General features: G+C 42.4%; 1 protein-coding gene across 1 annotated transcript in view; it reads left to right on the forward strand.

Annotated features, from left to right (window-relative positions):
* Nucleotides 1–24746, forward strand: part of vwc2 (von Willebrand factor C domain containing 2) — an 81411-nt gene extending 56665 nt beyond the window's left edge. Inside the window, exon 4 of the mRNA XM_079567229.1 lies at nt 24579–24746. Coding sequence (XP_079423355.1) covers nt 24579–24730 — 152 coding nt within the window. The 3' untranslated portion in view covers nt 24731–24746. The remainder of the gene's footprint in view (nt 1–24578) is intronic.
* The last annotated feature ends 3150 nt before the right edge of the window (nt 24747–27896 follow it).

Genomic DNA, 27896 nt, shown 5'->3' on the forward strand with positions numbered 1-27896 from the left:
TCGTCCAGAACGTCGTCCAGAACGTCCTCCAGAACGTCCCCCAGAACGTCCCTGGATTTATCAGAGGCTCAGACTTTAGCTCCATTTCCCAGTCAAACAGATCCACTTGAAGGCCGTGAGAACCCAGGGTACTGAGGGCGCTGCAGCACCCCCTGGTGGATAGCTTGTGAACTGCAGGCAATATTAACCCCTTAACTCTCACCTGAACCGAGCACATTTTCTCCAGCTTTGCCCCAATCCAAAAGCTTCTGGAAAAAAGGTGAAAACAGCGACAAAACTGAGACGAAAACAAGGATGGAAATGTGACAAAATTTGATGAAAAATTTAGGAAAAAGTGATGAGAATTTGACAGAAAAATTTGAATAATTTGACGAAAAAGTGACAAAAAATGACGAAAAATTAAGGGAACAATTGACGCAAAATGGACAAAAAAATGACAAAAATTGACAAAAAATTGACAAAAAATTTACAAAAAATTTACAAAAAATTTACAAAAAAGGGAGAAAGATTTTACGAAAAATTGAGAAAAATTGGACGAAAAAATGATACGAATTTTCCAAAAAAATGTGAATAATTTGACGAAAAAGTGACAAAAATCTGACGAAAAAATGATAAGAATTTGACAAAAAAATGTGAATAATTTGCCAAAAAAGTGACAATAAAGTCATGAAAATTTGACAAAAATGAGTCGACTGCCCGACAAAAAAAGTGATGAAAAAAAATCTGACGTGAGGTAAAAGATCCATTTAGTTTTGTAGGTCTTTCAAATGAGGCGTTACACTGGCCTACAGGATTTGGGTAAAGCTGACCTGGAGAAAAGGCGGGAGTTAAGAGGTTAATAAATAGGATTTATGCACAGAAAAAGTATTTTGGGGGTAAATATTGTCCCTCAGCGCCCCCTAAACTAAAACATCTTCCCACGGCTCTGATCCACTTGTTATTGTATCAAACATAACATTCGTTTCCTGCTTTAAAACAGTATTTCCGTCCTTTTTAACATCACATGACCCGTGATGAACCTGAAGAAGTGACGTTGCCTTCAGGCCGTGAGCTGAAGAGCGCAGTAGACGCCCACAGGGTGAGGAGCTGTGAGAGGATCTGATGTAAACACAGATGTGATCAGTGAGAAAGAAGAGTTTATTTACTGAGGAAACGTCAGTGAGATGATCCTCAGAGTCTCCTCAGGTTTTCTGATGGTTCACTTGTTCCTCTGTGAGAGAACAGAACTGCTCATTAGATCATTCAATTTAAAGAGGGGGAGTTCTGCTTTTGTCAGTCCCATAGCACCAGTCTATCTCACACTACAATGATGACAAACCTTCTGTTGGTCTGTAAATGCAGTAAATTAGAATAACTGCCTTGTATAAAATGTCTCTCTCAAAATGGCTGTAGTGAATGTCTTGAAATAGGCCTCTGTCTCTTTAAGAATCTCTGAGCCTTTAGACACGCCCCCTCCACACGCTGTCTGTGGCATCAGTGGGGAGGGGGTTCTGCTGAGGAGCAGTGGTTGGTTACTCGGCTGGTGACCAAAGCTCGGAGGCGTCTCCAGGAGGTGGGGGCGTTCCTAGGAGGACTCAGGCAAACCTATCCCTAAAATGGCCGCCATCAGAGTTTTTACAGATTACTCAGAAATACGTGAATGTGCCAAGGCAACACTTCAGCCATGTTTTTAATGAGGGAGGGACAGAATAACATGATGGAAAGCTGGAAAAAGTCCATTTTAGACCTTACTTTGTGATAGGAAGGCACCGATACCACTTTTTCTAAAACCGATACGAGTACTTGGATCTAAGTACTCGCCGATACCGAATACCGATACGAGTACAAGGCATTTTCTTCAACATTCTTACTTTTTTCACAGCAGATTGGTTTGTAATTAGTAAATTTACTCATGTACATTTCCTTAAGTAAAGTCGGCGACACATTTAAGATCAGTTATATTAGAATTGTGCTGATGCCATTTATTTATTTATTTTAATTTCATTCAATATAATGTTTTATTTTTATGTCTCTGTCCATCACAGACAGAAAAGCCCATGTCCTAAAGCTCCCAATGCCTGAGCTTTATTGATTGACTGTGGAATTCTTCCGCAGTCAATTATTGGTTTTCATGTTCTTTATTATTCTTCCTCTTCCATCTTTTTCCTGATTTTCTCCAGCTTTCAGCACCTTCATGCTTTGTGCAATTTATGCGAGTTATGCATCAGAACGTTCCGCATGTTGAGGAGAAGGTGCTGTTACTTTTGTTCCACATGTTGAGGAGAAGGTGCTGTTACTTTTGTTCCTCATGTTGAGGAGAAGGTGCTGTTACTTTTGTTCCTCATGTTGAGGAGAAGGTGCTGTTACTTTTGTTCCTCATGTTGAGGAGAAGGTGCTGTTACTTTTGTTCCTCATGTTGAGGAGAAGGTGCTGTTACTTTTGTTCCACATGTTGAGGAGAAGGTGCTGTTACTTTTGTTCCTCATGTTGAGGAGAAGGTGCTGTTACTTTTGTTCCTCATGTTGAGGAGAAGGTGCTGTTACTTTTGTTCCTCATGTTGAGGAGAAGGTGCTGTTACTTTTGGGACTTCTGCAACTTACGTTTTTCCCACAATCGGCCAAAATGTCAGAGATTTTTCCCATTGACTTATAATGGGGCTGCCGCAAATCCTTGCTTTTCTGCACTTTTTTCTGCATTTTCTGCAATTTCTGCACTTTGTGCAGGTTCAGCTTCTGCAACTTGTGGGTTTTGAGAAAAAATTGTCCTTTTGCAGTTTTCCAGTTTTTTATACGAGAGTTTGAAATGTTTGCATTGGTGTGTATGGGGGAATCCAGCCAATGGGGAAACTCCAGGCCTTTCAGCCATTTGTGCTTCTGCCAATCAAGCCCTGAGGCCATTTCAACAGTTTGACCAGTTTATGGAATATAAAAGTTTATGCAACATTAACAATTTATGCAAAGTAACCACTTTATGCATTTTGAACCGTTTATGCAACTTAAGAGTTTATGCCATTTAGGATTTATGAATTTTAAAGCGTGTATGCAATTTACATAATTTATGCAAATTAACCCATTCATGCATTTTACCACTTTATGCAGTTTATACAGTTTATGCAACATGACATTTTATGCATTTTAACAGTTTATGCAAATTAGATTATGCAAATTAACCACTTTATGGAACAGTTTATGCATTTTAAAGCACTATTATGCAACTTAATAGGGATTTTCGCATATAACCAATTTATGCAATTTGAACAGTTTATGCAAATTAAGCAATTTATGCAATTTGAAGAGTTTATGCAATTTCTGCATTCGCTTCCCGCAGTTCCGCAGTCAATCGCAATGGCAATAGTTCATTTATGTGTTTTTATTGAACAATAGCATTGAGATGTTACTTAAATGGTCTCTTTTCGTCTTTACTTCAGCTCCTGCAGATTTATGCAGTAGTTACAAGAAAACTGTAGCGTATTGGAACATTTGCGCCACAGCTGCAGGATTCTTGGAGCGGCTGAATTGGAACAAAAAATGTGCTTCTTTCTTTTGGACTGAGCTGTGGCTCCACAAAGAGCATCATCAGGAGGTAAAGACTGACACACGATGGAAACGTCTCCTTAAAACTCAGATCAGACCTGGTGTTGTGGCGCTTCAGGCACGTGTGGTTTATTTATGGAAAACTGTTGTTGTTTTGGTGTTTGGCGTGTGTTGATCTATCAAAGTCAGCCTGTGCGTAACCGACGCTCAAACAGACTTTTCAAGGCAATTTCGCTTTTGTTTTCAATTGTGCTGTTTGTCACAAGATCTGGCCCTATAGGTTTAAGGTTTACAGGTTTAAAGGTTTGGTTCCTGAAGCGCCTCAGTCCCTGAACGGCCTGTTCTCTGAGCGTTTCTGTCCCTCTGCAGCTTTTGTCCGCTCAATTAGAGAAGTAGCCTTGGAGAGTTTTCCATTTGAGCAGATTGGATTCAGCGGCGAATATAAAAGATCCGACGCAGTGAATTAGACGAGGAGAGGCATAAACATGAAATGTGGAGCCGGTGAAAGGAAACGGGGGCTCAGCCTGGACGTCACAGCCAGTGGTCAGAGACGTCTTTATGAAGCTCCTGATGGAAACGTGAATAATGAAACGTGAATAATGAAACGTAAACACGGCTCAGGGCCGGGTTTAAACGTGAGCTTTTGTTTCATGACGTCAGAGCCAGTGGTCAGGGTTTAGAGGACAGAGACGTCTTTATGAAGCTCCTGCTGTCGATAGAAACGTGAATAATGAAACGTGAACAATGAAACATAAACACGGCTCAGGGCCGGGTTTAAACGTGAGCTTTTGTTTCATGACGTCAGTAAATCTGTAAAGACTTTTCACTTTAGACGTGAAGCAGGAACGAGGATCTTCTGTCTCAGAGGAGGTGAAGATCAGGAGAATCTCCTCTAGAAATCTGAGGGAACATTGTTGGAAAGATATAATTATGTTTTTATTACTCCTAAAGTGACGGCTGAAAGTGTCCAGGGTTCAGCTTTGTTAAGAGGTCAAAGGTCACGTCTCTAGGTCATCTTTTCAACAATTGGCTTGTTGCACAATGTGGCTACGCTAGTTCCTCTGAGCTGAAGGTGTGGGCGCTAGCACTTCCTGTTCGTATTCATTTCCATTAAGATTAGCTTAGACCCGTTCGAATCATCGCATTTCCTAGAGATTCTGTGGTGGACGGTGAGTTTCTGGTAGACGATCACTTCCTGCAGGTAAACGAGTTTCTGTACAGTGTAAATATTTCCGTAGAGGAGACGTCTATGTTTATAAGGATCAGTGAGTTTGTCTTGAAGCTAAAGGCTAACATTCATTTCATGCATTATACAATTTGAAATAGTGCCTTTTATTCCATTTTTTTATAGCATGTTAGCCTTTAGCTTCAAGACAAACTATCAATCCTTTATGATCACAGGCGTCTCCATCACATCATGATTTGAACACACAGTAAATGATCATCTACCAAGAACTCACTGCCCACAACATAATCTTTAGAAAATGTGATTATTATTCCAGGAAAAGAATACAGACAGGAAGTACTGGCGCTCACAACTTCAGGTCAGAGGAACTAGCATAGCCATACTGTGCAACAAGCCAATAGCACTGCACGATACTCGTCACCTTTCCTCATTAATATTCATTAAGCCGACGAGTGTAAACAGTTTACGGACGAGATGTCTGAGCTAAACCGTCTCACTCTGTCGGGGAACGACGTCCCCGGGGCAGATCCACTGCTAAAGAAGCAGAAGAACTTACAGATGTTCAGTTAAAGAGAGGCTTGAGTGCAGAGGCTGAAACAGAGCCTGATCCAGAGGTAGATTATTTTCCATTTTCCCCCCAAAAAAAACATCAGCGTCGGCCTCTGATAGTGACATTTTGCAGTTTCAACATTTGACCCCCCCACGTCCTGTCTGTCATATGTATTATGTCCTTGTCTCACGTCTGACAGTTGTTGGGGGTTATTTATTGTTTATTGTTTATTGTTAAGGAGTTAGTGGTTGCTAGTCTTCCCGGGGTCCAGGATTAAAAAGCATTTACAATAAAATAACATGCATTAAAACAAACAGGGCACAACAGTAATACGCAGGGCTGGACTGGCCATCGGGAGATTCGGGAGTTTTCCCGGTAGACCGACGTACTTTCGGGCCGGATGGGCCAATCATGCCGATATAAGGCCCACAATATCTGACACCAGCCCACAATTAACGGGAAAAGCCAACTGGATCTCTATCATGACACTTATGCAGTTACACAACTCCTCCACTAGAGGGATGTGACGCTTTTTATACCCCTCTAGTAGCGCTTTCTTGAGTCATGGTTCCCAGATAATGTCGTATAATGAGCGATGGGCCTCTGGGACATAACACTCATGCCCCTCACATTGCTAATATAAGAGGAAATAGTTTATTGTAACTCCCTCCAGGACCCACAGAACCTCAGACCTCTATTTTTATACATTTTAGACAAATGTTTGCAAAGAAGTGCATGCTGGGACTTGTCAGGTGACTCTGTCTTGCCCCTCGTCGTCAGTGCAGTTTGGAAATCTTCTAGTTTCCACTGAAAGGATTTACAAAGTTTGGCCTTTTGGGGACTTCTATTCTCACTCCACACCTCCTGAACTCCGTGGTGAGTTTTACCGTTTCATCTTGAATCTACAGTGAGATCATTTGGTTGGTTTTGAGAAGTTTATTTGTGTTGCAGTCGCGAGTGGAACTTCATTAACCGAACACACATTTTAAGATTGTTAAGTATTTTTACAAAAGTTCCTTCAAGTTATGAATAAGAAGACCAAAGTGTTGAGTCTCTGCGGTGTTAGCTTGAATTCGGCAGAAACAAAATGCAACTATTGTCCTCGATTTGTAGCTTATACTGTTTTAGTTCAAGCCAAGGGTTTATTGTTTTGCTCATCACCTCCACTATTGCATTGAATATGACTGTTTTTTTTTTTGGAGGGCCGTGCTTGACCCAAAAGTCCCGGGCCGATTTTTTTTGCCCGTCCAGCCCTGGTAATACGTGATATAATGACTGAAACCAGACCAAAGATGTGAGTGTGTTTTTGAAAATGAATGGATGAATCTCTCAGACCCACAGGCAGCTTCTTCCACGATTACGACGATCTAAACTCCGGCTTTAGCAGCGACTTGTTCTCGGTCCATTTATCGCCGCGTGGAGTCAGAGCGTCTGCTTCACATATTTAATGTTTTCAAATAGTGCGACAGGTTTGCCAGTCAAAACTGTTTTCTTCACAAATAACAATAAATTATAATGGAATTTATTTTGGAGCAACGGCCAGTTTAAGGGGAGACACTACAGGTAAAACTCAATTTTTTCAGTTTTCAGGTTTTGGGCCAAATCTGTCTCTGAACATATAAACTTTCACCCGGAAACAGAAAATATGCCTAATCTTCACAATAACATGTTTAAATATTGCGCTGATTCAATGTTCCCCCATAGACTTATATGGGAGAATGCAATTTCAAGGGCCTTTTTCTCCAAACACATGTTTCTGTCATTGTGGCGACACTATGTCCACGTCAGTCGGACCTAAAGACTTCACATTTTCCAGCCTTGGACTGAACAATATTTGGAAGATTTTTTCAGAGGGATTTTTTATTATTTAATCCCTTAAGCCTCATTTATTGAGTTTTGAATGTCAAAAAATAAGGCGAAAATTAGATTTTTACACATTTTTCCACTAAAAAACAGCTTATTTTAAAACTAAACAAGAAATCCTGAATCCCCTCTGAGAAAGTCTTGGCAACTCATTCATTAATAAAATGAAACCATAAATTTGAATGTAGCTCTGTCCATTATTCAGATTTTGTCACCGAAAAGATGGGAAATTTGGGGCATTTTTAGGCATAAAACACCTTGTTCTTATATGAAAAGATAAAATGAAAGAAAACTTATCTGTAAATATACATTTTTTCCCTATTCACCTGCCGTGTCTTGCCTTAAGGTAGAATCTTCTGAGCCCTGGGGGAGTGTGGACACCTGATCACCAGGCGGGCGGCTCTGAACCACCTGGAGCCATGTCAGGTTTATATAACGGAGCAATATTCCAGATGTGAGAACACAAACGACTCAACTACCAGTTTTTTAATAGTCATTTCAAGTGAAAAACAATGATTTGTCTGATTCCAAGTGGGTTTTATTCTTGTTCCGTCGGCGCTAAAGCGTTTGTGTCTTAGTTCAAACCGACTCAAATTCAACACAGAAAAACTTTAACTCAAGCCATTTTAACTCGTTTATCTCATGACGGTCGTGTTTCCAGTGTTGTGTTTTACTTTGGGAGAATAATCAGCGGCTTCGGCCTCGGTCTGTTTCCGATAAAGAAAATCGGCCTCGCCAAGAACACCTGCCCCCCCCCCTGTAGGACAAAAGTGCAGATGTTCAACATCAGTGTGGGAGGGACCAGGCTGGAGTCACTTCAGGATAAACAGAGAGAGTCTGGACGTTCAGGAGGAACATCTGCAGCGTCTCCACTTTTCCAAATCATCTTTACTGAACGAGGAGCTTCAGAAATGACCCGTCGTTCCAGCTTCATCTCTGACCTTTGACCTTTGGAGGAAAACGTGGAGGACGAGTCGCAGAATCAGAGGCTTCTCCTGGAGCTGAGCGAGTTCTTCTCTCTCTGTCCTCGTGGAGCTGATTAATGCGACCGGGTCAGTAATTACGGCTTTGCGGCGTTGGCGGCGGCGGCGCTGGATCACAGTCCGTTATTATGAGTGATTACGAGGGCGGCCTCGGCGTCACACGGACAATGCACGGCCTGGTTAGGAAACATTAGTGTTGATTTAATGGAACCATTAGCATCAGTTATCGTAAAGGTCGCCACAAATCACAGCCGCGCCGGAGAAAAGAGCGACACATCAGGAGCAGAGTCACGACCACGAGGCGTCTGAGCCAGGAGGTGACCCGGACCTGATCCCTCAGACTCAAACAGGGCCGGACAGGGGTGAACATCTGACCCAGATGTTTAGCAGGACATGGAAACCAGGACAAGGCGTCAGAGCAGTGACCCTGAAGCAGCCTCTCGCTCATCCAGCTGTGCAGACAGAGCCCCGCCCCCCCGGCTGCTCGGATCCGGCCCTGCTCAGTCCTGCCGTCCCGTCGCTCTGTGTATCCCATAATATCTGCTAAATACTGAACAAACGTTTGTGTGGAAGGAAGAATGAGCAGCAGGAGGATTAAAGACTCTTTTACTGAGCTTTCACCAAAAACACCATTTTACACATTTACTTCACTTCAGTCAATAAATAAACAACTCGTCCTTAAAGAAACAGGCCGGTGTTTTTCCACACTGAGATATGTTCTTACCTGAGCTGTGACGAGTTCTTTAGGACCTGTCTGATCTTCAGTCACGTAAACACAGCGCAGACGGCGTTAGCATTTAGCTTCTCCCTCTCTCCTCTATAGCGTTAGCATTTAGCCCCTCCCTCTCTCCTCTATAGCTCCAAAACAGTAAAGTGAAGATTACTGCGCGGATGCCAAACTACTCCTGGTATTATTACGCCTTACAATATAGTTCCCCTTTTATCCGCTTAGAAAATCCACATTGTTTAATTGTGTGTAATTATACTTTGTAGTGGAACACTTCACGTAACCATATTTAAATAGGGAAAACGTGGAAGAGCTTGGTAGCTTCTATCTTGACCTGTTTTGGAAAAAAACATGTGTGTGTGGACCATGTGACTTGCAACATGAATATTTCTTCCTGACATGAGCACAAAAAGAAATAAAAATATTTAAAAAAAAGAATATGCGCTTGTACAACGACAATAAAGCTCTTAACCCCTTAACTCCCACCTGAACCGAGCACAGTTTCTCCAGCTTTACCCCAATCCAAAAGCTTCTGGAAAAAAGCTGTGAAAATAGCGACAAAACTGAGACGAAAACAAGGATGAAGATGTGACAAAAAAGTGACGAAAAATTGATGAAAAAGTGGCAAAAATGTCACAAGAAATTGGCCAAAAATGGACGAAAAAATTTACAAAAGTGTGACAAAAAATGACAAAAATGTGACGAAAATGTGACAAAAAAATGACAAAAATGTGACAAAAAATGACAAAAATGTGACAAAAAATGACAAAAATGTGACAAAAAATGTGGCAAAAAAATGACATAAATGTGACAAAAAAATGACAAAAAATGACAAAAAAATAACGTTTATTAGAGAGTCCGAGCTAAAGGCTCATGTTCACATTAACCTCTGAACCAAAGGGCCGGGCTCTCCTCGCTCTCCTCACTCTCCCGGCTCTCTCCTGGTTCTCCTGACTCTCCTGGCTCTCCTGGTTCTCCTGACTCTCCTGGCTCTCCTGGTTCTCCCGGCTCTCCCGGCTCTCCTGACTCTCCTGGTTCTCCTGGCTCTCCTGGCTCTCCTGGTTCTCCTGGCTCTCTCCTGGTTCTCCTGGCTCTCCTGGTTCTCCTGGCTCTCCTGGTTCTCCTGGCTCTCTCCTGGTTCTCCTGGCTCTCCTGGTTCTCCTGGCTCTCCTGGTTCTCCTGGCTCTCCTCACTCTCCTGGCTCTCCTGACTCTCTCCTGGCTCTCCTCACTCTCCTGACTCTCCTGGCTCTCCTGACTCTCTCCTGGTTCTCCTGACTCTCTCCTGGCTCTCCCGGTTCTCTCCAGGCTCTCCTCGCTCTGCCGGGGCTGGAGGAGCCGGCGCACAGATTAACCGGCCGTGGTCAGGAATACTAATGCGGCCAACGCGGGCGCCATCGCCATGACAACACCTACATCACAATCACCGGCCGGAGACGACAAACCGAGGCTTCACTGACGCGGAGCCGCAGCCACATAAATGTCACGGCGTTAAACACGTCAGAGACTGAGGCCGGATTCAGCCTGGGGTTTGAGTTGAAAGCTCAGCACCTCCGTCAGTAATGAGATATTCGTGATGAGGAAAGTAAAACACAATCACAGATGTTACAGCTCACGTTTATGCCTTTGTTTGGTTTGCTTTGGAGCTTTGAGCTGCAGATGAGCGTCTAAAGCTTCATCAGCAACTGCTCAGTCTGCGAGAGGCAAAGAGGCGAACACGGAGCCGAACATCTTCTCTCCTGAACGCGGCGTTAGTTTGAATCTTCTCTCCTGAACGTGGCGTTTCTCTCTGAGTCACAGACGTTTGGATTAACCCGTGTGTTTCCGCTCCTCCTGCTGCTGCTGCTCAGTGAAGGATCTGAAGGAGGTCGAGTGGACGTGGAGGAGGTCCTGGACGACGACGTGAGAGCTGGAGCTCCGGCTGTGAAGGACGTTCAACATCTGCAGCCGGCGTCGGCACAAAGCTCCTGCAGAACAAACCACGACAAACCAGAACAAAACAAAACACACCAGATATGAGAAACAACGAGGAACACGAGGAACCCGAGGCTGCGACTCTGAGTCTGATCAGCCTCTGCGTTTCAGGTTTTGTTCTTCCTGTTATACCATGTGACCAGTGTGGATTTTGTCGCCCTCTTAGTTTGAGCCACACTTTAGTCATTTCTATCACTGTTGTCATGGCGATGTGAAAACAGGAAGTGACCTCCCTCTCTCCTGGTGCAGCTGAGCTTTGCTGCATTTGTGGTTCTGCTCCACGTGTTCATCTTCACTGTGTTTTTGTGGATCCAAAACGGTCCTGAAGAAGCAGCTCTTCAAGGTGAACAAAAGCAGCTCATGAACGAACCCCGTCTGAGCCGGGGGGGGGACCGGGTGAAAAAGGGAAAAACAAACAAAAAAAACATGTGTGTGTGGACCATGTGACTTGCAACATAAATATTTCTTCCTGACATGAGCATGAGAAAAAAAAGAATATGCGCTTTTACAACGACAACAAAGATCTTAACCCCTTAACTCCCACCTGAACCGAGCACAGTTTCTCCAGCTTTACCCCAATCCAAAAGCTTCTGGAAAAAAAGGTGTGAAAATAGCGACAAAACTGAGACGAAAACAATGATGGAAATGTGACAAAAATGTGAGGAAAAATTGATGAAAAAGTGGCAAAAATGTCACAAAAATGTCACAAAAATGTCACAAGAAATTGACAAAAATTGAAGAAAAAATGACAAAAAAATGACAAAAATGTGTCAAAAATGTGACAAAAATGTGACAAAAAATGACAAAAAAATGACAAAAAAATGACAAAAAAATGACAAAAAAATAAAAAAAAATTACAAAAAAAAAAAAAAATGACAAAAAAATGACAAAACAATGACAAAAAAATAAAAAAAAATTACAAAAAAAACAAACAAAAATGACAAAAAAATGACAAAAAAATGACAAAAAAATTACAAAAATGTGAAAAAAAATTACAAAAAAATTACAAAAAATTACAAAAATGTGACAAAAAATGACAAAAAATGTGACAAAAAAGTTACAAAAGTTACAAAAAAATGATGTAAAAAATGACATGATGAAAAAGATCCTCTGGGCTCAGGCGGGAGTGAAGAGGTTAAACACTTAAAATGATCTTTATTCAGTTTCATCATGAAAAGTAATGAAGTGTCATCGTTTCCTTTGGTTTCACTGGAGCCGAACTTAAACCTGTCACTGACAAACAAATGGAAAAGAACGGCTTCACTGATCCTGAGGGAGAGCCCGGAGTACAGGGGGGGGGACATCTATTATAGAAAACGCTATCTCAATGGCCGCTGCCTGGACGCCGCCATCTTTATTTCCCATACCGGCTTTGAGGCTAAGCAGGGAAGTGCCTGGTTAGAACTGGGATGGGAGACCGTTTGGGAACACCAGGAAGCCTGGCGACAGTACTGAGTGTGTGCGTGGTTGGTGGTGCTGCTGTCCGAGGACAACCCGCTGTCACAAACACGCGAGTGCACGAGATCTGACTGCCGTGCGTGTGCGCGCATCCAAACAGGGCGATGTGTGTGTGTGTGTGTGTGTGTGTGCGCGTGCGTTTGGGTGTGTGTGTGTGCGCGCGTGCATCACAACAGGGCGGTGTGTGCGTGTGTGTGTGTGTGTGTGTGTGTGTGTATGTGTGCGCGCGTGCATCCAAACAGGGCGGTGTGTGCGCGTGCATCACAACAGGGCGGTGTGTGTGTGTGTGTGTGTGTGTGTGCGCGTGCGTTTGGGTGTGTGTGTGCGTGTGTGCGCGTGTGTGTGCGTGTGTGTGCGCGTGCATCCAAACAGGGCGATGTGTGTCATCGTCACTCACCCTAAACTGCAGCTGCAGACGCTCCGCACAGGTACAGTTACCTCCTCCAAAACACATCTGCGTGTCTTTGTTTAAGTCTCTCCTGCAGTGACCGAGGCTGTGGTTCATTATAGATCCAGTGCTGCGTCATGTCAGAGGCGCAGAGACATGCGTAAGATCCAATCCTGGCCATATTCCGTCTCCAAAGTTTTGTCTCCGACAAAAAGTACACGCAAAACATTGCCCAAAACACGAGCCTCTAATCAAACGCGCTGCTCCGACTGATTTATCCTCCGTGTGAGTAAAAGCGAAAATGAAACTACCACTTAACGAGCGCATGGCCTGCACTGCGTAGTTTTTTTCTTTTTTTTTACTTTGCTGCTGGACCATTTGTTTTCCATTTTGCTTTCAAGTATTGTGAGCCCAGAGGTACATTTGATTCTAAAGCAGCTTTGAAAGCATTGCCAAGTTTATTGTAAGGTTATAAATACTGTCTAATAACGATCATTAGGCTATTTCAGTTCAAAACCTACTTATTATTTTTTTGATTGTACACGACCGTGATGCTCCAAACCACGGGTCCTGCACCGTGAACTAAACCGTTAGAGCTCAACCCCTAATATTTATCCATAATTATCCCACTCTCTCTTGAATTCTATTCCCTGAGTTTAGCGAACATATTGTGGTTGTAGTTTATAAGAAAGGAGTACGGGTGCATCAAACACTCCAATTGCTGTTTGTTTGAAATTATTTTTAGCATTCATTATTTTACACATTTGTAGTGGCCATAGTTTTTGGAATGGGTTGGGAACCACTGGTCTCCAGCTGAACTGTGTGACGGGTTGGACATTTCTTTGTAATCACTCATAATCTCAGAATATCAAATGTGGAGACTAGCTGAGGCCCGGCCGAAGGCCGGGCCTCAGCTAGTATTTATATATATTTAAACACCTCCACACACGGACGACTTCACCTGAACCTTCTGAAATCCTCTCAGTCGTCCATGTGAGGCCGTTCTCATCACGTCACCATCAGGAAGAGGTTTCTCTGGTTCCTCCTCGTTTAGGATCATGGAGGAGGTGGTTTTAGGATCATGGAGGAGATGTTTCCAGCACTCTCTGCCTCTTGTATCTGATATTCCTGGCTCTGCTTCAGTGAGTCATTATTCACGCCGCCGCCGCCGCCGCTCCTGGTCATTCTCAGTGTATTCATAATGCAGCCGTACGGCACAAGTGCATTAGGGAGCGCCGCGCCGTTAATGGGCCGTTAATGGCGGCTTCTCCGGTTGTTTCGGGGCCATTACGGCGAGTGCGGCAGACGGGACGAGGGCGGCGGCTCCTCCTCCTCCTCCTCCTCGCTGCTGCTGCTGGCGCCGGAGCGGCTCTGGCAGAGAACGCTCCGGCAGAACATCGGCTCAGTCAGGGTCACGCTTCAGCACAGGGAAACACGCTTAGCTTTCAAATGGGTGTTTGGCCCTGAAGGGCGGCTCACACAGAACGTGGGTTTGTAGTTATTTAACCCCTTAACTCCCACCTGAGCCGAGCACATTCTCTCCAGTTCGGCTCACAAAAAATGACAAAAAAAGTGACAAAAAAAGTGACAAAAAATGACAAAAAAGTGACAAAAAATGACAAAAAAGTGACAAAAAATGACAAAAAATGACAAAAAAGTGACAAAAAATGACAAAAAATGACAAAAAAGTGACAAAAAATGTGACAAAAAATGACAAAAAAGTGACAAAAAATGACAAAAAAAGTGACAAAAAATGACAAAAAAGTGACAAAAAATGTGACAAAAAATGACAAAAAAGTGACAAAAAATGTGACAAAAAATGACAAAAAAGTGACAAAAAATGACAAAAAAGTGACAAAAAATGTGACAAAAAATGACAAAAAAGTGACAAAAAATGTGACAAAAATGTGACAAAAATGTGACAAAAAATGTGACAAAAAATGTGACAAAAAATGAGACAAAAAATGACAAAAAAGTGACAAAAAATGTGACAAAAAATGACAAAAAAGTGACAAAAAATGACAAAAAAGTGACAAAAAAGTGACAAAAAAGTGACAAAAAATGACAAAAAAGTGACAAAAAATGTGACAAAAAATGACAAAAAATGACAAAAAATGTGACAAAAAATGACAAAAAAGTGACAAAAAATGACAAAAAAGTGACAAAAAATGTGACAAAAAATGACAAAAAAGTGACAAAAAATGTGACAAATAATGTGACAAAAAATGACAAAAAATGACAAAAAATGTGACAAAAAAGTGACAAAAAATTTGACAAAAAAATTGACAAAAAAGTGACAAAAAATGTGACAAAAAATGACAAAAAAGTGACAAAAATGACAAAAAAGTGACAAAAAATGTGACAAAAAATGACAAAAAAGTGACAAAAAATGTGACAAAAAATGACAAAAAAGTGACAAAAAATGTGACAAAAAATGACAAAAAATGTGACAAAAAATGACAAAAAAATTGATTAAAAAAGACAAAAAATGACAAAAAAAGACAAAAAAAGTGACAAAAAATGACAAAAAATGTGACAAAAAATGACAAAAAAGTGACAAAAAAGTGACAAAAAATGTGACAAAAAATGACAAAAAAGTGACAAAAAATGACAAAAAAGTGACAAAAAAGTGACAAAAAATGTGACAAAAAATGACAAAAAAGTGACAAAAAATGACAAAAAAGTGACAAAAAATGTGACAAAAAAGTGACAAAAAATGACAAAAAAGTGACAAAAAATGACAAAAAAGTGACAAAAATTGACAAAAAAGTGACAAAAAATGTGACAAAAAATGACAAAAAAGTGACAAAAATGACAAAAAAGTGACAAAAAATGTGACAAAAAATGACAAAAAAGTGACAAAAAATGTGACAAAAAATGACAAAAAAGTGACAAAAAATGTGACAAAAAATGACAAAAAATGTGACAAAAAATGACAAAAAAATTGATTAAAAAAGACAAAAAATGACAAAAAAAGACAAAAAAAGTGACAAAAAATGACAAAAAATGTGACAAAAAATGACAAAAAAGTGACAAAAAAGTGACAAAAAATGTGACAAAAAATGACAAAAAAGTGACAAAAAATGACAAAAAAGTGACAAAAAAGTGACAAAAAATGTGACAAAAAATGACAAAAAAGTGACAAAAAATGACAAAAAAGTGACAAAAAATGTGACAAAAAAGTGACAAAAAATGTGACAAAAAATGACAAAAAAGTGACAAAAAAATGACAAAAAATGTGACAAAAAATGACAAAAAAGTGACAAAAAATGACAAAAAATGTGACAAAAAATGACAAAAAAGTGACAAAAAATGTGACAAAAAATGACAAAAAAGTGACAAAAAATGACAAAAAAGTGACAAAAAATGTGACAAAAAATGACAAAAATGTGACAAAAAATGTGACAAATAATGTGACAAAAAATGACAAAAAATGACAAAAAATGACAAAAAAGTGACAAAAAATGACAAAAATGTGACAAAAAATGTGACAAATAATGTGACAAAAAATGACAAAAAATGTGACAAAAAATGACAAAAAAGTGACAAAAAATGTGACAAAAAATGACAAAAAAGTGACAAAAAATGTGACAAAAAATGACAAAAAAGTGACAAAAAATGTGACAAAAAATGACAAAAAAGTGACAAAAAATGTGACAAAAAATGACAAAAATGTGTCAAAAAATAAGAAAAAAGTGACAAAAAAAGACAAAAAAATTGATTAAAAAAGACAAAAAATGACAAAAAAAGACAAAAAAAGTGACAAAAAATGACAAAAAATGTATTTAAAAAAGACAAAAAATGTGACAAAAAATGACAAAAAAAGTGACAAAAAATGACAAAAAAGTGACAAAAAAGTGACAAAAAATGTGACAAAAAGTGACGAAAAATTTATTTAAAAAAGACAAAAAATGTGACAAAAAATGTGACAAAAAATGTGAAAAAGATTGATTTTAAAAAATGACAAAAAAGTGACAAAATGAGTTGAAACCCCCCCCCCCCCAGAAAAGATGGAAATAGATCTGATGACGTGAGGAAAAAGATCCATTTAGATGAGTTTTGTAGATCTTAGCTTTCAAATGAGACGTTACACTGGCCTACAGGATTTGGGTAAAGCTGAACTGGAGAAAATGCTCTCAGTTCAGGCGGGAGTTAAGAGGTTAATTTACATTTCCTTTAGTAAAGTCGGCGACGCTTTTAGGAGACGTTACATCAGAATGAAACAGATTCCATTTTACTTTCTGTCCTAAAGCTCCTCAGTGCTCGTGCTTTATTCATGTATGTATTTGTACTTCACAATAGTACTGAGATGTTACTCATTACTGCAGATAAACGCTCTCTTTTCTCCTTTACTTCAGCTCCGTGTGGATTTTCTCCTGTGTTTATAGAAACTTATCCAGAAGCTTCAGAGTTTCGGCTCAATATAAACATGTGTCTCTGTATTCTGGACTTTCTGAGGACTTTTCAGTCGCTGGGTTTGTTTTTCAGATGAATAAACCCCTGTTACGAGTTAGCGGCTAGTTAGCAACATTAGCAACATTAGCAACATTATTTATTGAAACAGGGACAATGTACAGAACCATGAGTCTTTACAAGAGGAGATGTTTGTACCAGATGTAGCTCAGCAGATGTTTTCCATCCGCAGCCCCTGGACAGGTGTGAACATAAAGCATTACAATTACAATCTATAAATCCAATCTACAATAAAATATAACAGTTTCAGACTGAAGTTCGCTCCACTGTTTAATGGAGCGACACGAGGAGGCACATTGTGCAAAGGCCGACCATCTTTTTGGTTTGACACAGTTTTTATTTGGACTGGATCGAGTAGCTCTTGTTCTTCAGTGGAGCTGCGTTACTGGTGATTTTGAATATAGTTCTTAGATTATTGTATAAAATGAGATTGTCAAAACTGAGCAGTTTGTACTTACTCAGGATATTGCAGTGATGATGATGAAGTGGTGCCTTTAAAGCCTGATTATACACGGATCTGAGTGGTCTGAGTGTGGTCTCCTTTGCCTGTGACCAGCTGGATAAACAGTCAGTAAAGTGAGGGATTATCATGGCCGCGACTGTCAGGCTGCTCCTCATATGTTTTAGAGGAAATATTATATTTAATTGTGTTGGTGACCTTTTTAATCTGCTTTTTGAACGTCAGTGTTTGGTCTAAATAGAGCCCTGAGTATTTTGTTTCTGTTGCATGTTTTAGTGCCTCTCCATTCACATAGATGTCAGGCATCTCTTTTGTATTATTTGTTTTGTGAAAATACAAACCAACTGTTTTACGAGTGTTTAATGTCAGACATGAGGATTGGAGCCGATGCTGAGGCCACTGTCTGCATGTCCTTTCCATGTGTGAATATGACTGATCATCTGCATACATAATGATATCCAGGTCTTTGCACACATCAGGGAGGCCATTTATATAAATGCTGAACAGCAGGGGCCCCAGGACTGACCCTTGTGGGACCCCGGTGGTGCAAGGCTTAAAGGAGGACATTGCATTATTAGTTCTCACACACTGCGTCTGGTCAGTAAGGTATGAATGTGACCATTCCAGATGACACTGGGCATTAGGACAGGAGGACAGAGTGACCGTGTCCTTTTCGTAAGTCCAAGAACACGGCTCCCCCCGTGCCCCCCCCTGTCCAAACAAAGGTTATTCCTTATTCCTGCGCCCATGAGCCTGTGAAAGACGGGGGGGGTTTCCTGTTTGTTTACACAGAGACGTTCTAATCCACTTGTTCTGAGCTTCAGAGGTGTGGACCATGTGGAACACCAGCTCCTCAAGAGTTTTCTGACCCGTGTTGGCCAAGTGTTGGTCAGACGTCTGTGAGATCTTCACATGTTCAGATCAAACTGAGCCACAGTCTGTTCACGTGGAAAAGGCCATGTCTGTGTTTAGTGAGGTCAAAGTGGGAAAGTTCTTTGTATAACTGAGTATTTCACATGCAGCGTGTTCAGACCCGGTTCAGTTCAGACCTGGTCTCTGTGGACCAGGTCTTTGAGGGACCTGGTCTCTGAGGGACCTGGTCTCTGAGGACCTGGTCTCTGAGGGACCTGGTCTCTGAGGACCTGGTCTCTGAGGGACCTGGTCTCTGAGGACCTGGTCTCTGAGGGACCTGGTCTCTGAGGACCTGGTCTCTGAGGACCTGGTCTCTGAGGACCTGGACCTGGTCTCTGAGGACCTGGACATGCTCCTGCCGTGGCGTTGTCTTTTATGCAGGCGGCGCCGCAGTGGCTCCAGGCGCTTCATAAATCATCCATTATCTCCTGAAGCTCTGGCCGAACATAAACAGGAGCAGAAGCAGCTTCTCCGAATAACAATGGCCGCTCGGCTCCGGCCTAACGAGGTCCGCTCTGCCTCCTCCTCCGCCGCCGCCGCCGCCGCCGCCGCGTGATGAATAAAGTGATAAACGGGTTCTCTCCGTGCGCCTGAAGCATCGATCAGGAGCAGCTCTGCCCGTCAGAGCGTCAGCGGCGACACATCCATAAGAGCAGGCGCTGAATAACAAGGCTGCGGCGGCGGCGGCGCCCGTCACGCTCAATTCATCTCCATTAGCGGCGTTTAGCGGCGGCGGAGGACGCGCTCGTGTCAGCGTCTGTTTCAGGGTTTTTAGAGCGAGACGGATGATCAGGAGGGAGAGACTTTCACGGAGCCGGAGTCTGTGAGGAACAGTTTAAGCCTCATGTGGGAGTCAGAAACATCTGAGAGCTTAGACGAGTTCATGAGTACCTGGTCCTCACGCGTGCGCTCAGTCACGCTAATGCTGTTAGCATTTAGCCGCTCCAGGTAAAGGTGTCGCTCTGGGGCAGAAGCGACCGAGCTGCTCCACGAGAGGCCAGCAGGGGGCAGGAGAGGAGAGGCCAGCAGGGGGCAGAGAGGAGAGGCCAGCAGGCCACATATTTTAACCTCTTACCCCCCGCCTAAACCAATGTCCTCTTTGGCTATTATATCGGCCTGTGTAACACCTCATTTGAAAGACCCACAAAACTGACCTTTTTCCTTGCGTTGTTGCTGTGTTGCGTCTCCTTTTTTGTTTTTTGTATTCTTTTGTTTTTTTGAAATTTTTGTCGCATTTTTGTCACTTTTGTATTGATTTTTTGTCACTTTTTTGTTGAGTTTTTGTCACATTTTTGTTGAGTTTTTGTCACATTTTTGTTGAGTTTTTGTCACTTTTTTGTTGAGTTTTTGTCACTTTTTTGTTGAGTTTTTGTCACTTTTGTATTGATTTTTTGTCACATTTTTGTTGAGTTTTTGTCACATTTTTGTTAAGTTTTTGTCACATTTTTGTTGAGTTTTTGTCACATTTTTGTTGAGTTTTTGTCACTTTTTTGTTGAGTTTTTGTCACTTTTTTGTTGAGTTTTTGTCACATTTTCGTTGAATTTTTGTCACATATGTCGCGTTTACATCCTCGTTTCTTCTCATTTTTTGTGGCTCTTTTGTTGCTTTTTTCCCAAGAAGCTTTTGGATTCGGGTAAAGCCAAACTGGAGTAAATGGGATCCGTTCAGGTGGGAGTTAAGAGGTTAAAGCCTCCTTTAAAGTCACACATTTGTTTTGTCCCTGGTGCAGTCGTCCTGTTTAATGTGGTCTGATAATAATCATTATGCAGAATATTCCAGCACCATTTTAAACGTCTACATCACCGCCGGGACTGAAGGTTATTCAACATCTGTAACTGAAACTCAAGTCAAACATCGAGTCCACGACAAACACAAACAAAACAATGAACTCAGTCTCCAGGACTAATCTAGATTTTTCAGTCGCTGTTTATAATAAAGTTATAATAGAAAATAAATCAGCTGCACTGTCACACCACTGTTCTGTGGTTAAAGAAGAAACATGAGGGGGGTCCGAACAGATAGTTTGTACCGAGGGCCCAGAGTTTGGTGCTGCGGCCCTGGTTGTGGGGCTGAGGTTCCTCCATGGGCAGAGAAGGTGGTGATGCCGTCGCCTCTTGTGCTGTAGTTCTGGTGTGAATGAAGTGTCTGAGTTTCGGCGCTCGGTGCCTCGTCCCGCGGGAAACTCAGCAATTACTTTCAATCCAGGAAAGTCCATTAGCCAGAGAGCGGCGGCGGCGGCGGCGGCGGCGGCGGCGGCGGCGGCGGCGGCGGCGGCGGCGGCGGCGGCGGCGGCGCAATGCGGTCCACGCTGGGCGCCGCAGAGTCACAAACACGTTCCACTGCGATTACAACACCTGGAGAACAGCTGCTTCAGGAAACATCTGCCCAACGAGAACAGCTGCTTCAGGAAACATCTGCCCTACGCTCTCCACCAGGTTTATCACTGAGACCACGCTGTCGACGCTGTCGTCCAAATATGGGCATTTCCTTTGACCCCAGAAAACAAGGAGACGTTTGAGTCTTTTATTCACTGGAAGCTCAAATAAAAGCTCTTATTCAGCAGAACGAGCACTTTGGGCAACACTTTAGATTTGCCTCTGAGACTAAGAGGGCTGAACACGATAAAGCAAACCCTGAACACGATAAAGCAAACACATGTGTGATGTTCCTGATCTGAGTGTCTCTGAGTGTCCTGGGTCTCCGTCTCTGAGGGCCTGGGTGTTTCTCCTACAGCCTCATGTTTCCATAGTGATGAAGGTCGGGGGGGGTCAGTGCTTTGCTGCTGTGTCTCTGACCTCACAGTAAGTGAGGAACACAGGTGTCATCGCTAACGCTAGCTAAGCTACAGGTGCTACAATCAGCTACAGACGGTCTCAGGTATCAGGACCGAGACAAAATACACAGTACTTTGATCATAAACAGACAAAAACACGTGACACTGTAGGTTTGTAGTTAAAGTTAGGAGTTTGTGTAACGTCATGTGACTGTCAGTGGCTAGATGGTAGCATGCTAAGGTGTTAGCATGCTAAGGTGTTAGCATGCTAAGGTGTTAGCATGCTAAGGTGTTAGCCTAGCCTTGCCTTAGCGCAGACATATGCTTGTTTATTTGGAGACTGTTTGGATTGTCTGATCCATTGTAGGCAGAGTTCAGGAACATAACCCCCCCCCCCCTTACCTCCTCAACCCCCCCTGAGGAGGTAAGGGGGGGCCCTAACCTCCTCCACAGCAGAGGCTTCACCGTGTTGCTTCTTCTTCTGTGTCTGGGGGGTTTCGGTGCTGGTTATGGTCTGTCCCGTTGTTTTGCACTGGAGTCTGCGTCATGACGGACATGGCTTCATAGCAACGGTTGCTAGGACGTCTGATTGGACAATCAGCGCTTTGGGGCGGGGTTTTGTAACAGGTCAATCACCTCCAACACGACTCCATTTGCTTTGAATTTTCAGTCTGAACATATTATTCAAAGCAGATTTACAAAGTTCATCTTACACTCGCTTTTCTGTTGAGTTTTCATTCAGATTTGGGTAAAGCCGCCCTGGGGTTCGGAGGAGAACACGAGCAGGTCCTGAGGTTTGGTTTGAGTCACGTTTCTGGATAAAGGGACTTCATGTGTGATGTTTATAAAGTTTCCGTCCGTGCGTGTCGTTCCCGCTGCGAGAGGCCATTTTGTGTCTGGAGACGAGACGAGACGAGACGAGACGAGACGAGACGAGGGCTTTTCCGACGCGAGCGACTGACTCCGGCGGAGCCGCCATCGTGTCTGCATCCAAATGTGGAAATGTGGAGATGTGGAAATGTGTTCAGTGAGTCGGAGAAACGCAGAGCGGATTAAAGCCAAGAAACAAGTTCTGCTTCTTACAGCGGCGGAAAGTCAGGCTCCTCCTGGATCTGAGGCTCAGAGACTCGGAGACTCGGAGACTCGGAGACTCAGAGACTCAGAGACTCAGAGACTCAGAGACTCAGAGACTCAGAGACTCAGAGACTCAGAGACTCAGAGACTCTGAGTCTCAATCAGAAGTGCAACGCGCTTCTAATTGAGTCTGAACCTCACGGGTGGATAACTGGACGTGAGACCTTTCCGATGATGCACATATGTGCCGCCACAGGCGCTATATTGTTATTGTAAGGGTTTTTCGAGCCCTGCCATGCTGCTCGGCCCTATTGTATTTGTACAGGCAGTGCGCAAGGAGCCACAGGAGGCGTGTGTGAGCGCCTCACACAGGAGCGCCTCACAGGAGCGCCTCACACAGGAGCAGCACATGTGCTGCTCCTGTGTGAGGCGCTCCTGTGTGAGCGCCTCACACAGGAGCGCCTCACACAGGAGCAGCACATGTGCTGCTCCTGTGTGAGGCGCTCCTGTGTGAGGCGCTCACACAGGAGCGCCTCACACACGCCTCCTGTGAGGCGCTCCTGTGTGAGGCGCTCCTGTGTGAGCGCCTCACACAGGAGCGCCTCACACACGCCTCCTGTGAGGCGCTCACACAGGAGCGCCTCACAGGAGGCGTGTGTGAGCGCCTCACAGGAGGCGTGTGTGAGCGCCTCACAGGAGGCGTGTGAGGGAAACGTCAAAGCCACAAACATGAAATGGCTCATTTTTATGGTAATTGCAAATATAATCACAGCATCAATAATTCAGTAGTTTGCGCTCGGTTATTCATGGGAACGGCCCCCGCGGAGCTTTTCATCAGGATCAGAGAATGAGGGGAGACTATGGGCCTGTGGCGGGGCTGAGGGCGACCAGTGTGGGCCTGAGGTTCCAACAGCTCCTGCACATGCACTGTCCTTGTGTCCTTGGGCCAGACACTTCACGCTTTACGCTGTGAGATTAGATGATGTTTCGACACAATCAGCTGAAAAAACTGTTTCAACATCTGGATCAGACGTCACTTATTATTAACCTCTTAACTCCCGCCTGAGAGAGCGTGTTCTCCAGCTTTACCCAAATCCTGTTGGCCAGTGTGACGCCTCATTTGAAAGCTAAGATCTGCCAAACTAAATGGATCTTTTTCCTCACATCATCAGATTTTTTTTCATCACTGTCTTTGTTGGGCAGTCGTCTCATTTTCGTCTTCATTTTTTTGTAAATTTTTTCACATTTTCATCCTTGTTGCTATTTTCACACCTTTTTCCCAGAAGCTTTTAGATTTGGGTGAAGCTGAACTGGAGAATGAATGAATCAGCCTTTTCCTCCTGGTTCTCTGGGTGTTTGCGGCTCCGTCCACTGTCCCGGTTTGCGAGGCTCAGATCGGGCTCATTGTGACGGGACAAAAGGCGACCGCGAGCGGCGAGACACGGATTTTACACGTCTTTGGTTCAGGGGAAGAAACGCTCCAGAAAACAGGTCTTCACATGAGAGGAGCCTTTACTGATCTCACTACAGCCTGGATCAAACCAAGACCAGCTTAAAAATGGGAAAACAAGAAGAAGAACTTTAATCTGCAACAAGAAGAAACGAGACAAAACGAGCGTTAAACAGACAGAGCCGCTTCTGCAGCTGATCCAAAGTCTTTCAAAGCTCATTTCCTGTCCCGACTTGGTCCAGCATGTTTTTATGGCTTTTTAAAAAAGAGACTCTGTTGGTTTGAGTGTTGTACCAGCAGCTGTGACCATGTGGTTATACAATACTCTACATGAGACAGAATCATGGAGTGTAAGAACATTGGGGCCGCATACAGAGACATAAAGGGTCTTACCTGTCTAAAATGCGCTAAGTTAGAATGAACAGTTTTAGTGGCCGTTTCTTCTTTTGAAGCGTTTTATCTGCACTCGCGCCTTTTACTGTAATTGATGAATTTTATGTTTTATGATGTTTTTATTGATTTGATTTGTTTTCTTGTAATTTTGTGCATCTGTGAAGCTGAGAACTTGTGTCTGAACTGTGCTCGACAGATAAACCTGTGTCAGCGGCGGCTCTAAAGGACTGTGACTCGATTAAGCTGATTAAAGTTTTTCTTGTGGTTTAAGTGTTTCGAAGGCGGGGCATGTTTCATGTAAGGGGGAGTGGGGGCGCTGTAGGGCTTCTCCTCAGCCCCGTCTCGGATCAGTTTTGTTTATCTCTTTACGTCCTCCTAACGCGGGTGTCTCTGTGCCCCCCAGGTCCGAACTGCTACGCGGACACGTCGGTGATCCCGGCCGGCCGCGAGGTCAAGATCGACGACTGCACCATCTGCTACTGCACCTACGAGGAGGGCACCTGGCAGATCGAGCGCCAGGCCACCTGCAGCAAGAACGAGTGCCAGCGCAGCTAAGGGGAGGAGCCGGCGGCGGCGGCGGAGGGGGGGGGGCAGGAGACTGGAAACAAAGACCCGGAGAGACTGGCATTAAAGACCCGGAGCAACAAAGACCCGGAGAAACAAAGACCCGAAGACTGGAAACAAAGACCCGGAGCAACAAGGACCCGGAGACTGGAATAAAAGACCCGGAGACTGGAATAAAAGACCCGGAGACTGGAATAAAAGACCCGGAGCAACAAGGACCCGGAGCAACAAAGACCCGGAGAAACAAAGACCCGGAGACTGGCATTAAAGACCCGAGACTGGAATAAAAGACCCGGAGACTGGAATAAAAGACCCGGAGACTGGAAACAAGGACCCGGAGACTGAAAACAAAGACCCGGAGACTGGAATAAAAGACCCGGAGACTGAAAACAAAGACCCGGAGACTGGCATTAAAGACCCGGAGACTGGCATTAAAGACCCGGAGCAACAAAGACCCGGAGAGACAAAGACCCGGAGACTGGAAACAAAGACCTGCCACCAGTGTTAATTTCGTCGACTAAAATATTTAGTCTTAATTTTAGTCAAAGTGATATTTTTGTGACTAAAATTGGACTAAAACTAAATGAAAAGTTCCTCATGAGACTAAAACTGTGACTAAAATGTCCAGATATTTGAGTCGACTAAAATCAGATTAAATAAAAGTGAAAAGGAGAGACTGAAATCATCCAAACTTGTATTGAGCGTCTGAAAGAGCCTCAGATCATGTTTAAAGGATCAGCTCTGAGCTTTGTTCATGTGGAGCAGAAACATGAAGCAGAGGAACAACATTAAACATGATTAGAATCAATATTATCAATGCAAAGTCCACTCAATTAGTCTTAAATTTAGTCGACTAAAACTAGACTAAAATTTAAACTTTTTTTTTACTAAATCTCGACTAAAATCACATTAGTGTGAGAAAACATTGACGAAAAAGTGACGAAAAATGTATGAAAAAGTGGCAAAAATGTCACAAGAAATTGACAAAAAAATGGAAGAAAAAATTGACAAAAATGTGACAAAATATTGAAAAAAAAGTGATGAAAAATTGATGAAAAAGTGGCAAAAGTGTCACAAAAATGTCACAAGAAATTGACAAAAAAATGACAAAAATGTGACGAAAAAAACACAAAAAATTGATGAAAAAGTTACAAAAATGAGTTGAATACCCAACAAAAAAAAGATGGAAAAAAAATCTGCTGACGTGAGGAAAAAGATCCTCTGGGTTCAGGCGGGAGTGAAGAGGTTAAACAGAAACACAGACTCTGTCATTATAGATTCCCCTCGTCTGTAACTCGTACATTTACATCAGTTTCATGAGTGTTTAACTCTGTATTACAGGACTGTGTTAATGCGACTCATGAACCTTTACTAAATCTCGACTAAAATCAAATTACATTTTAGTCAAAAGACTAAGACTAAAACTAAAATAAAACATGTCGTCAAAATTAACACTGGCCGCCACGGACTGGATTCAATGATAAAAGCACCGCCCACAAAGCAAGAGACTTTCTGGGCATAAAGAATCAGAAACCTGCCACGACGAGCGAGAAAATGCCCAGAAGCAAAGGGCCGGAGTGTGACCAGTGGGGGAGAGGGTTATTATGCAGAACATCAGCACATCAGCTAAATGCTCTGGAAACCTGCCCCAAGAAGAGGAGCAGGAAGTCTATAAACGGGCACAAATGAATAGTTAATACTTTAATGCAGAAGCGTCGTTCGAAATGCGAGACATTCACGGTGAAGGGGGGGGGGGGTAAAACCTGCCACAACAGCAGGAAGTGGAACCTGGCTGGCTTAAAAACAGTTACAGAGACACTGAGATGACCCGAAAGGAAAGGGCAGGAGCAGCATCAGACCCAGAAATGATGAGGACTTTAGTGTAGAAGCATCGCTCTAAACCTCTGAGCCTCCGCCTGAACCGAGCGCAGTTTCTCCAGTTCGGCTTTACCCAAATCTAACGAGATCTCACCTGGCGCTCACAGCATGTCGGCCAGAGTGACGCCTCGAAGCCAAGACAGACAAACAGATCCTGTTCCTCGCATCACTGCCTCGGTGGTGTCACTTTTCACATTCTTTTTCAGCTCATGTTTGCCAGAGTTTGACACTTTATTTGTTTGTTTTTTGTTACATTTTTATAATTTTTTGTCACATTTTTTTTTTTTTTACATTTTCATTTATTTTTTGTCACATTTTTTATGATTTTTTGTCACATTTTATTTTTTGTCACATTTTTTTTTTTTTTTTTACATTTTTATAATTTTTTGTCACATTTTTTTTTTTTTTACATTTTTATTTATTTTTTGTCACATTTTTTATGATTTTTTGTCACATTTTATTTTTTGTCACATTTTATTTATTTTTTTTACATTTTTATTTATTTTTTGTCACATTTTTTTAATTGTTTTTTGTCACTTTTTTTTTTTTTTTTTTACATTTTTATTATTTTTTGTCACTTTTTTTTTTTACATTTTTTATAATTTTTTGTCACATTTTTTTCTTTTTTTTGTCACTTTTTTAAATGTTTTTTGTCCCTTTTTTTTTTTACATTTTTTTTTTTTTTTTACATTTTTTTTTTGTCACATTTTTATTTAATTTTTTTACATTTTTATTATTTTTTGTCACTTTTTTTTGTTTTTTTGTCACATTTTTTTTTTTATTTTTTTTTATTTTTTATTGTTTTTTGTCACATTTTTAATTTTTAATTTTTTTTTTTTTTTTTTTTACACTTTTTCCAATAAGCCGTTACATTTGGGTAAAACCAAACTGGACAGAAAGTGCCCTGTTCAGGTGGGAGGTCAGAGGTTAAGGTTAAAGACTGGATCATCAGGTCTAAAGGCACAACAACGACAACAAGGGCTGAAATGGCACAAGACCGGCTCCAAAGACTGTTAGACTGGCCCAACAATGGCCCAAAACAAAGGAAATGGCACCAAGAAACTGTGAAACTGTGTGAAGACATTCGAGGTTCAGAAAGAGTGAAGTCTTCAAGATAAAAGCACCACAAAAGGCTGGATAATCAGGGCTGAAGGCCGGAGGAACTGGGACGGAACTGGCTTTACAAACTGTTACAGAGGCGAAATGCTCCGTGTTCTGGGTTAAAGAAGAGCGGGAGCGGCTGAAACTCCACAAACACCAGCTTCACGTCCGAGGCGTC

The sequence above is a fragment of the Gobius niger genome (assembly GCF_951799975.1).
Source record: "Gobius niger genome assembly, chromosome: 12".
Taxonomy (NCBI): Eukaryota; Metazoa; Chordata; class Actinopteri; order Gobiiformes; family Gobiidae; genus Gobius; species Gobius niger.